The 11,747-nt window shown below is 34.4% G+C and overlaps 1 protein-coding gene, 1 long non-coding RNA gene and 1 pseudogene across 2 annotated transcripts; 1 reads left to right on the top strand and 2 right to left on the bottom strand.

Moving 5' to 3' along the window:
• Positions 1–2,169: 2,169 nt before the first annotated feature.
• Positions 2,170–3,176, bottom strand: LOC139877637 (uncharacterized). The gene is made up of 4 exons (XR_011768705.1): positions 3,060–3,176; positions 2,563–2,639; positions 2,339–2,482; positions 2,170–2,254 (listed from the first exon to the last, which is right to left on the bottom strand). It is a non-coding gene; the product is annotated as an uncharacterized lncRNA (long non-coding RNA).
• A 4,055-nt stretch (positions 3,177–7,231) lies between these two features.
• Positions 7,232–7,933, top strand: LOC139842406 (uncharacterized mitochondrial protein AtMg00810-like). Its single transcript, XM_071832550.1, has 2 exons — positions 7,232–7,322; positions 7,431–7,933. Exons 1-2 carry the CDS (start codon positions 7,232–7,234, stop codon positions 7,931–7,933), a joined length of 594 nt encoding a protein of 197 aa, XP_071688651.1.
• A 590-nt stretch (positions 7,934–8,523) lies between these two features.
• Positions 8,524–11,504, bottom strand: LOC139842400 (receptor-like protein 7; annotated as a pseudogene).
• Positions 11,505–11,747: the final 243 nt, after the last annotated feature.

The following is an 11,747-nucleotide window of genomic DNA, read 5'->3' as shown; positions in this document are numbered from 1 at the left end:
TTGAAATTAGGTTTGAAGAAAGTGTGCAGGTGGTAGCAGTGAAGAAATTGTTTGACATTATTTTTTTATTTTTTTCTTTTAAATCTGGATTTACAAGATGAACGAATGTGTATATGTAATCTGATTTGATTTTGATATTATAAAATGATAATAATTGGTAAGATCAGATAGTATGTTTGAATGGATAGATTTAATATGTTGTTTTTATTTTAATTTAAATTTATTTTTTTGAAATACAGAAGATTTGTGGAAGAAAGAGATTAGATGGATTCTAGATAATAAAGAAAATGAAAAAATGGAAAAAAAATATAAAAGACGTATTTACCCTCATGTGCGTAGCATGTGACATGAGTTAACGGAAGTTTTTAACGGCCGCCTGCCGGAGGGACGAAATCAGCAGCATTTTTCAAACCACGAGGATGAACTCAGTAAAAAAAAAGAAGCATAGGGATTAAATCAGCATTTTTGTACAAACCACATGGACCATTTCAGCGATTTTGTCATATATATATATATATATATATATATATATATATATATAGGGGCAGAATCAATGGGGAAGTAACCGGGGAAGCGGGGGGAAGCAAATTTTTTTTTTCGTTTTTTTGGAATTTTTTTCCCGGCATCAAGATCACACGAAAATATGAACGTTTAGAAAAGACATTTCGTGATGAATGTTATTATTTAGGCGGGAAAACGATCGACAAAAATAACATTCAAGATAATATTGTTCGTGAACAATGTGAACGTTTTTTTTTTTTTTTTTTCATGTTTTGTGAAGTAAAATTTAGCCCGATTTAGAGTTTAGGGTTTAGGGTTTGGTATTTTGGGTTTATTCCATAAACCCAAAACACCAAACATTAAACCCTAAACCCTAAACTCTAAAGCGTTCGTGTTAAAAACTCAATCTAAATTCTAAATCTGAACCCTAAATCTAAACCCTAAATTTCTAAACCCTAATATCTAAACCCTATAAACCCTAATATCTAAAACCTCAACATACGCTCAAAAAACACGATAACTGTTATATATTACTTCTTCGAGCGTTTTCCCGCCAAAATAAAAACATTTATCACAAAGTGTCTTTATTAAATGTTCATATTTTCATCCAATCTATAATGTTCGTGAACAAAGTTTTTTCAAAAAACGAAAAAAAAAAGTTTTTGCTTTCCCTCGCTTCCCCCGATTGGTTACTTCTCTCTTGATCCTACCAATATATATATATATATATATATATATATATATATATATATATATATATATATATATATATATATATATATAGAATACAACAAAGTTATAACTAATTTAGTAACCAATGAACTCATAGATACCAAACAAACGAATACATATTAAGATAGGATACATGTAAAGAGTTGTTGGACTTGACCATGTGACGGTCTTCACGATAAGAAAGTGGTGACTAAGAGACTAACATGAGCAAGAAATATTAACAAATAATGTAAAAAAATAATTATAAATAGATATAAATTTTGATTACTTTCAGATACTAAAGTCTGAGGTCATCCAAAATTTCTTTTTATATAAAATTTCAAAAATCAAATAACAAATAAATCAATAAACATTAATGACCAATTTCATTGAGCTACTTAAACATGTTATATAAAGGAAAAGTTGACGTACGTATGTGACTTTTGTTGCATTATTTCATCATGAGATCAAAAATTCAAACAAAGAAGTAAGAATAAGTATAGAAGCATGAGAGTGATTCACAACATATATTTGTAAAGAACACACTTAACTCAATTTGGTGTGCAGTTCATGTGTTCATGGTTAGACATAGCTCATGAGTATTTTGACCAAACTGATAAGCATCTTCGACTTTGTGATATCTGCAGTTTACTCAGCTTTGAGTCAATAAAAAGGGACTCTTAAAAGACTACAGTGTTAGTGCAAGCTAACTCCATAAACCTTCACTCGATAACTGAAGTAGACCACGCATTTGAATGTAAGAATTTTCTCGATTCTCCTTAGATAGGAGGCAATACCCTAAAACATATTGAGACTAAAAAAAGTAGAAACAGATAGACGGACAAAAATCAAAACACTATAAACAAAGATAAATACAGCACCTGTAAATTAGACTGGTCAACCAAAATATAAACTTTTGCAATTTTCTTAAAGTATTGCTATTCATAAAATTTAGATACTAAAAGTGCAACAAACCTCATTCATTTTCAAGCAATGAAAAGCAGCCCTGTTTTCCATAAATGGTCATACCTCTCTAATCGACCTTGTAAATTCAGAAATGACAAATCATAGATATATAATTAAAGGAAGCAAGTTCAGAAAAAATTAGATATAATGAAGCACATACCTTTAAAATGAGAATCTTAGGTAATTAGTGATTATAATGGTGACAATCGCCGGCAATCGAAGATCCGGCCGACGTACGCCACCTTTATTCCTGCCGTCGTACGCCAAGTACCTTGTAATTAAGATGGTTAAGATACATGACATCCTGTAAAAAAATTGTAGTCAACAAACAACGTTCATCAGCACCCCTGTACAAAAATTATTTAAAGGAAAAAAGATTGGTACCTTTCGCAACAACTTAACTTTCACAGATGGCATACCATCACATCCAAACGGGCTATCTACAAACACTATATCATTGTCTGCACACGATTGAGTTATAAACTTATAATTGCTAAACACAAGTAAATAAGTAATAGAGGTTATGGTGAGACACACTACTAACTAAGCAAAACTGATTTTCATTATCTGCTTCCTTAAATTTGATCTCCTTATAATTTGTACGCTCAAGAGCAACCACATCAAACCTTCAAACATTAAATTGCATTAGGCACCTTTTATAATGACATAATTGAAACAACACATATACAAACATGGTCGTTGATTTCAGAGTTTGTATACGATTTCGATTTTAGGGTTTCTGAGAAAGGGATGGCAAATGGGAATGAGAATTTGTCTTCGTCTTTGGTTTTGCAAAAGAACAGGAAAATGATACTGATAAATTCTTTGTTTTCACTTATTGATAAAAATAAAAATTTGATGAATGAAATATTAAAAGGTACCTGAGATCTGAGATCTAGATTCTGCAAAAGATTGAGAGATGGTTAGCGGTGATGGAGATGAGTGTGTCATAAAAAGTTGGGATTAAAAATTCAAATTTGAATCTGATTTCAAACTTGGGTCACATGGGTTGGCAAATTGGTGTATCTATCTATATGTATAGATAGTTTGTGAGGTAAAATGGAATAGCAGCAAAATGATATATGTATAGGTTTTTTTTGTGAGTGTGGCTTCTCTCCTAGTTGGCCCATAAATCAAGGGTTGAATGACATGTGGACTAATGTAAATAGATTTATATATAGTTATTATATTATATTATATTATTATTATTATTATTATATTATTATTATTATTATTATAGTTATTATTATTATTATTATTATAGATATAGATTATAGAATAGAATAGATTATATATATATATATATATATATATATATATATATATATATATATATATATATATATATATATAATCACTTTTTTTATTATATTTATTATATTATATTTATTTAATAAAAGTAAACAAATATGTCAATATTATTGTTAATGCGCTGACAAATAGTATATGGGCTCTGATTAGCTTTGGATTAAATTTGGGCTAATTATAGTTTTTGATTAAGCTAATTAGAAGTGGGCCTTGGACTTTGTTAGGTCAAATTGTTTTATGAATTAAAATATTATTGGGCCTGAATGTTATTGGGCTGAAACTAAGTTGAACGTGATTCTGCGGGATAAGTAGATAACCTTACGAGTTACGACACCCATTGTCTTCTTCCCTAAATTCAAATAGTAAGAATAGAATCAAATGAACATAAACCCTAATCTGTACGCTTCACTTCAACCGTGCAAAAATCACTAGTCAACCGTGCAAAAATCACAAGTCAACCGTGTTCAACCGTACGTGGGAAGCCTAATTTCAGAAATTGATTGTTTCAACCATGTATTCAACCGTGCAAGAAGGTCAGTCGTCCGTCAGATAACAAATGCGTGTGTAAGTGTCGTAAATGAAATCTCCTACAACGGTTACCAGATTCCGGCAACTACCCCGGTGAGCACCTGCAACTTTGTGATTTCGATGAAATATAACCTGAAAAGCTTCAAATAGCTTTCTGCATCATTTTAGAACATACAGAAATCGATTAGAAGCTGATTAACACACTCATAATCCAAAAATCATCAAATTACAGTACCAAACCGCCAAAACTAACTTTAAGAATCAAAGATGAATTCTAATGAGTTTTAGACGATAATATATGAGCGAAATATGTTTGAAAATGCTCATATAACACTCGTTAATCATTAACAGATTCTATAAACACTTGTATGAATTGAATTAAAAATCTAAGTTTTTGGTTTAAAACTTTGATTTTATGACCTGAGAATTAGAATCCAGATAGCACAAATGATATATGAGGATCACGAAACTACAGTCAATTTGATCTGATATCACATGGATTGCTCAAAAGCTTGAATCAGTTTGACTTTTTTAGAAAACGTCAAACTGTCATGAACCAGAGCTGTAATCACGAATTAAACACAAACACAAAATGGACTTCCGTTCCACTCCTTACGTGTTTCTTAGTTATAGCACCGCTCATCATGGCTACCGATGTTATGATCCACTTTCCAACCGTATATATATAGCACGCCATGTTCGGTTTAACGAACACGTTTTCCCCTTCCATGCTTCCTGTTCTACTTAGGGATGTCAATGGATGTTCGATCCATCGGATATCTACCCGATCAGATCCATTTAAATGGATATGGATGATCTAAATGGATGACAAACGAATATAGATATGGATATGTATGATGTGAAAAATTAGTGGATCGGATTTGAATGACAATTTATCATACATGGATATATCCAATTATCACCCGAAATATATATATATATATATATATATATATATATATATATATATATATATATATATATATATATATATATATATATATATATATAGGGAGAAGATCTAGCGCTAAGTGGGATAAGGGGATAAGTGATTTTGTGATTTTTATATCTCGAGTTCTACAGCTCCGATTTTTAAAAAAAAAATTGCTGGTATCTACTGACATTGTGTAGATTCAGAAATTTTTTTTTTTTTCAACTGGATCGATAAGATGCGTCTCATGCATGTTATCCGCTGTTTGATGCATTTTAACTGCCTTTCATGCAGCAGATGCATCTTAACAAAAAACAAAGAAAAAATGACTTTTGATTAAAAAAAACAGTGTTTAGGGTTTAGTAATTAGGGATTAGAAATTAGGGTTTTAGAACGAGTTTTTAAACGAACGGTTTAGATTTTAGGGTTTAGGGTTTAGGGTTGAGGGTTTACGGAGTAAACCCGAAAACCCCAAACCCTAAACCCTAACCCCTAAACCCTAAACTCTAAATCGGGCTAAATCCTAAAAAAAACTCAAAAAAACCTCAAAAAACGTTAGCATGCATCAGATGCATTTTAAACTCCTGTTGAAAAAAAAAGTTTTTTATGAATCTACACAATGTCTGTAGATTACGGAATTTTTTTTTTTTTAAATTGGAGCTCTAATGTAAAAGATATAAAAATCTCATTTTACTTATCCCCTTATCCCAAAAATACCACTTATCCCTTGATCTCCCCTATATATATATATATATATATATATATATATATATATATATATATATATATATATATATATATATATATATATATATACTCCCTCCATCCCATATTTATTGTCACCAGACAAAAAACACACAGTTTTAGAAAATCCCACTAACTTCATTTCTTCACCAATGAAATATCTTCTCTCTCCAGATCCACCAATGAAATATCTTCTTTCCTTTCTATTTATGGAAGTAGACAATTAATTTGGGACATCCCATAATAGAATACCGGACAATAATTTAGGGACGGATATACATCTTATACATGTACACTATAAACTACTATAATACCCTCGAGAAATATATATTATAAAGATATAACTATGTAAATCGTATTAAATTCATATATCTTACATATATTACAAATCTTTTTTATGAATACTTTGATGATTTCATTTCATAATAGGAATATCTTCAGAAAAATTTAACATCTAATGGATATCCAATAACTCGCTTGATCCAACGGATATGAATATGAATGGATGAATTATTTTTAAATGAATATGGATTTAAAAATTTTAAATGAATATGGATATCGATATGAGATCACCCGATCTATATTCAATCCATTGCCATCGCTAGTTCCACTAGACCTACTCATTCCACTACTACCACCTCAAACCCATATGCATCCATCTATCCTGACTCGGTTCCACCAACCAACCCCGACATCTTCCGCAACCAACCACGACACACCTTCCACAACTCAGCCGACTAATACATCTTCACAACATGCTGATAATCCCCAACCCACCTATCATTCGCACCTACACACGACACCCTAAAGTTCCTTACCAGACCAATAACCTGCCACCTCTTAACTCTCCACCTACAAATAGTTTACCAACCCAATCTACTACGACCACACGCCCTTGCCCAACAAACCTTCGAAAAAAACCCTAAACGACACAAACAATACAATGCCACATTCTGTCACACTCACTTTCCTCTCTCTGAACCACACACTTTTACCATTGCCAACAAGGATCCTAAATGCGCGCGAAGCCATGGCCGAAGTGTACTCAGCGTTGGTGTGGAATGGCACTTGGTCTCTTGTAGCCCAGAATCCGAACGCCAATATTCTGACTGTAAATGGGTTTAGAAAATCAAACATGATCATACAGGGGTCATCAAGGCGCGACTCCATGACAAAGGGTTTAGACAACACACGACATTGACTATCAAGAAACTTTTGGCTCGGTCGTTAAGTCCACTACCATCCGAGTTAGGCTCTCTCTCACAGTCTCTCACAAATGGCCTCTTCGACAACTTGATGTTCATAACGCCTTCCTCCATGGTGATCTCGATGAGACTGTAATCCCTTGGTTTTGTTGACCTCGTCAAACCAGATCATGTTTGTCTACACCATAAGTCCTTGTATGGGTTGAAGCAGGCACCCAGAGCATGGTTTCGCCGTTTATCACAAGTACTTGTATCTCTCGATTTTTATTGCTCCAAGACTGATCCATCATTATTTATTTATTCCTTTGGTACTACACTTTGATATATGCTTGTGTACATGGATGATATTGTTTTGACAGTTAATAGTCAGGAAACCATCGATAAAGTTTTGCATAGTCTTGGGCGTACATTTGCCATTAAGGACATAGGTATTCTCTCTTATTCTCTCGGGGTTGAGGTGACTTGAATAGGTGATGATATTATTCTCTCACAACGGAAGTACATTCATGAGCTCTTCAAACGTGCTAATCTTTCAGATATCAAACCAGTCTCCTCCCCAATGGCTCCCAACACGCATCTTGCTCGTGGCGATAGTGCTATCTTTAATAATCCAGTCAAGTATCGTCAAGTGGTCGGAGCTCTTCGGTATGTTACTCTCTCACGACCTGATATCTCGTTGCGGTCAACAAAGTGTGTCAGTTCATGCAATAGCCTACTGATCACTCTTGCTAAACGCATCCTTCGATATCTACCACGCACAACTGATTTTTGTTTACGTTTCCAACTAGACTCTGGCACATGTATTCATGCCTATACATATTCAACCTACAACTCATTGATCGGATTTTCTGATGCTGACTGGGCTGGTTGCCCTGATGACCGTCGATCCACGAGGGGGTATGATATATATTTGGGATCAAATCTTGTCTCTTGGTTTGCTCGGAAACAAAAGACTGTATCTCGTTCATTAACAGAATTAGAATACAAAGCCTTAGCTGACACTGTAGCTACTTATGTTGGTGCAAGATTTATTGTGTGAACTCTGTGTGACGAGTAACAAAGCTATTACATTGTGGTGCGATAATCATGGTGCTACGTATCTATCCGTGAACCATGTTTTTCACGCACGTACATAACATGTTGAAGTAGACTTCCACTTCAATCGAGAGAGGGTTGCTCAACAGAAGCTGTCAGTTCAATTTATAACTACTGAGGATCAGATTGCGGATATTTTCACTAAGCCACTAGCGTCACCAAGATTTCTTCTACTTCGTTCCAAGCTGCAGGTCGTTTCCCGGCCTCAGCTTGCGGGCAAATATTAGACACAAACTTGTATACATAATTATATAATTATAGTAGAGGGTCTAAAGTGTAAATATAAACTCTATATATACAATGTATTGTAACCCGATTCAGACATCAATAATACACCGACATATTTTGTTTAACTTGCTATTTGAGTTTATATAGATATAGATAGAATACTCATACTGCATAGTACGTAATATTAACATCAGCTATTAAGCAATATTACTTTACATGTACTTAAATTACATAATTTAAAACCGAAAAATACATACAAGCTACATATGCTATAATTCATTTCATAAACATTAATAATCAATAGACTTAGTTTCTCCTTTGGTAACCGAGTGGCCTTACCCATGTGTCTTTCCTCATCCCAAATCGCTCAAAGAACCAATCATGGTACCGTCCATATAGAAAGTTCCCCAAAAGAATTCCTATTACCAACCCACTTCCAACGCCCGAGAATATGACAACCCAATCGATTATGTCATTTGGAAGGAGAGACTCATACTCATCGATTGTATCCGAATGTGTTGATGTGGTTGAACCTTGACAATCATTGGACAATGGTCTTCCACACAGTAGAGGATTACCTACGTAAGAGTTGTTCTCAAATGTATTGAATTGTTTTCTAGTTGGTATACGCCCTTCAAGATGATTAAACGACACATTGAAAATGGCAAGGAAGGTAAGTTGTAACAATTCTTGAGGAATTTTTCCTGATAGCTCGTTACGGGAGAGATCCAAAGATTCGAGATTCTTTAGGTTACCCAATGACGATAACACATATCCGGTAAGATGGTTGTTGGAAAGATTAAGTGATTGAAGGCCTTGAAGATCTGTGAGTGATTGTGGGATCTCTCCTTCAAAATTGTTACAAGAGAGGTCAATTGCAGTAAATATGTTTAAAATCTTTAAGTACTCTGTTTTGACAGCTTTGTTGGTTAACGTCATCGAGTATGGAATCTCACTGGGTAAAAAAGATGATATAGAAATCTCAAATCCCATAGTAGACGATTTGCCGGCATAAACTGATTTCATTGCCTTCCAAATCTTGTAGTACTTCTCATGCAGTTGACCACTGAAGTCATTATTTGAAAGGTCCAAAATCCGTAACTTAGGGAACTCTGAGCTAAAAGTAGATGGAACTTGAATTGTGCCGGAAAATCTGTTAGACTTTAGGATAAGTACTTGAAGCTCAGTGAGAGTTCCTAACCAAAACGGGAAGAAATCATCAAAAGAGTTAGCTCCAATGTTGAGAACCTCTAAGTTAGTACAATTAGCTAATGATTTCGGTAATGGGCCCGAAAATTGATTTTCACTTAAATCAATCATCTTCAACTGGCTTTCATGTGTAAACATATTCGTCATCGTTCCATGAAATTTATTTTGTTTGAGATCCAAAACTATCTGTGATTTGCTTAAGTTGCCGAAACATGTGGGAAGGGTTCCAGTCAAGCTGTTAGAAGACAAATCAAGGAGTTGAAGTGATTCCAATTGAAATATTAATGGTGGTATCTCTCCTGTGATGTTATTGTTCGAGACAGAATAATAAAGTGTGGTCTTTGGAGGAATCAGGATTTGCCCTCTTAACTGATTATTATCGATAAGAAATGCTTCCAAACGAACCCAAGGGAGAAAACGAGGATGTTGATGAAATCCAGTGATAAAGTTGTGTGAAAGATCGATAAACACCATTTGTTCTTGACTACTGTTAAAAAAACCACGCAGGTACGAGACCACCGATTTTGTTGCGGCTAAGATTCAAGACAGTTATGTTCTTTTGGAAGCGAAGGAAGGCGGGGAATTCCTTCAAGGTGCAAGATTGCAATTGTAATTGTTTTAATTAGGGTAGGGTGCGATCAGTGTAGTTCTCAGTGGTGACAACTGATATTCCTTCTAGGAATAAATATTCAAGTTTGTTTAGTCTTAAAAACGTGTCTAGGTCCACCCTGCCGTTAAATTTGTTTGCAGTTAAGTAAAAAACATTTAGCTTTTTAAAGTTGGAAAATGCACCAGGAATGGGTCCGTGCAATTGATTATCACGAAGCTCTACATTTGTTAGTTGGGTGAGGTTCATAAATGATGATGGGATACGACCGAAAATAAAATTTTCTGCCAGTGAGACAACACTAAGTTTGGTTAAGTTTGCAAGAGAGGGTAGAAATTCTTGGTTTAGGTTGATATGGTTAAGATACAGCTCCTCAAGGTTGGTCAGTTTGCCAACCCATCCGTATTCACTCCCCTTTTCGAAAAAGTTTTCACTTAGCTCTAAAGTCATGAGTTTCAACAGACTTGCCAATGAAGGAACTGGGCCAGCAAAATTGTTTTGTCGAAGACTCAAGAATGTGAGTTGTGTCAAGTTAGAAAGTGAACCTGGAATGCTCCCCGAAAAGAAGGAACAAGCAAGTGTCAAGATTACTATTTGATTTAGGTTGCTTATCGATTTTGGTATGATACCTAAAAACCCTGTTTTGTCCGGATTCAGATACTTGAGTAAGGTGTTGTTATGAAACTCGGGCAAGGAACCTGAGAGGTTGGGATTCAGTGCCAAGCTAAGATATCTCAGTTTCGATAAGTGAAGTATTGCGGATGGAAATTTTCCTTGAAGCTGACAATCTTGGAAATTGATTAACGTCAAAGAAGAAAAGTTGGCCAAGAAAGGCGGTACGGGATGAGAACTGATGCACACTTGTCTAAGATTGAGTATTTCGAGTCTAGTCAAGTTTTGCAACAAGCACGGAGTTTGAAGCTTTAGTAAATTCAATGACAAATCCAACAAAGACAATTGGTTTAAATGTGAGATTTCATTTGGAATTTCGCCACTGAATCCAGAAACAGAAAGATCAAGAATTCTTAATTGGTTTAAACGACCAATTTCAGAAGGGATTTGAGATTCTGCAAAGTCGTTTTTCGATAGGTTGAGCTTTTGAAGATGGACAAGGTTAAACAGAGTACTATTAGACTTGATGGGTCCACTGATTGAGCTTTGGCTCAAGTCAAGCTCGATCACATGACCCTCATTTGTGCTACACACAACACCATCCCAAAAACAACAATCAGAAACAACAATCAGAAACAACGTTATCTGATGTATTGCTAATTGTGGTCTTTCTCCATGAATCTAGCTTTTGAAGCCAGCCATTAAAAGGTGCAGTGTAATCTTGATAAATAATGGTTTGCTTAAATTCAAACCAAGCTAAACACTCTTCATCATGGCTTATTATAGATGATATCAAAGATGATGATGATGATGCAATGGATGTGATCAGGACTAATAATAACCAAAAAAAGGAAATCATAGGAACTAAGGCCAGAAGAGATGATTTGTTAATTTGATTGTTTCTTGAGGTGCTATGTTCCTTGTATATATGTATATATTAATATATATAGAGTGAGAATGCGCATGCTTAACGTTTAATCATAACAAAATAAGAAATGAACAATGGAGAAAAGAATGTAAACATGGTTGACTGGTTGAGGGTGTTGTAAACAACTTTTTATCATATACATAGGAGCAATATATAACCACTTGGAAGGACCCA

The sequence above is a fragment of the Rutidosis leptorrhynchoides genome, chromosome 1 (assembly GCF_046630445.1).
Source record: "Rutidosis leptorrhynchoides isolate AG116_Rl617_1_P2 chromosome 1, CSIRO_AGI_Rlap_v1, whole genome shotgun sequence".
Lineage (NCBI taxonomy): Eukaryota > Viridiplantae > Streptophyta > Magnoliopsida > Asterales > Asteraceae > Rutidosis > Rutidosis leptorrhynchoides.
Note: the sequence above shows the minus strand (reverse complement) of the source record. Positions and strands in the feature narration are given on the sequence as shown.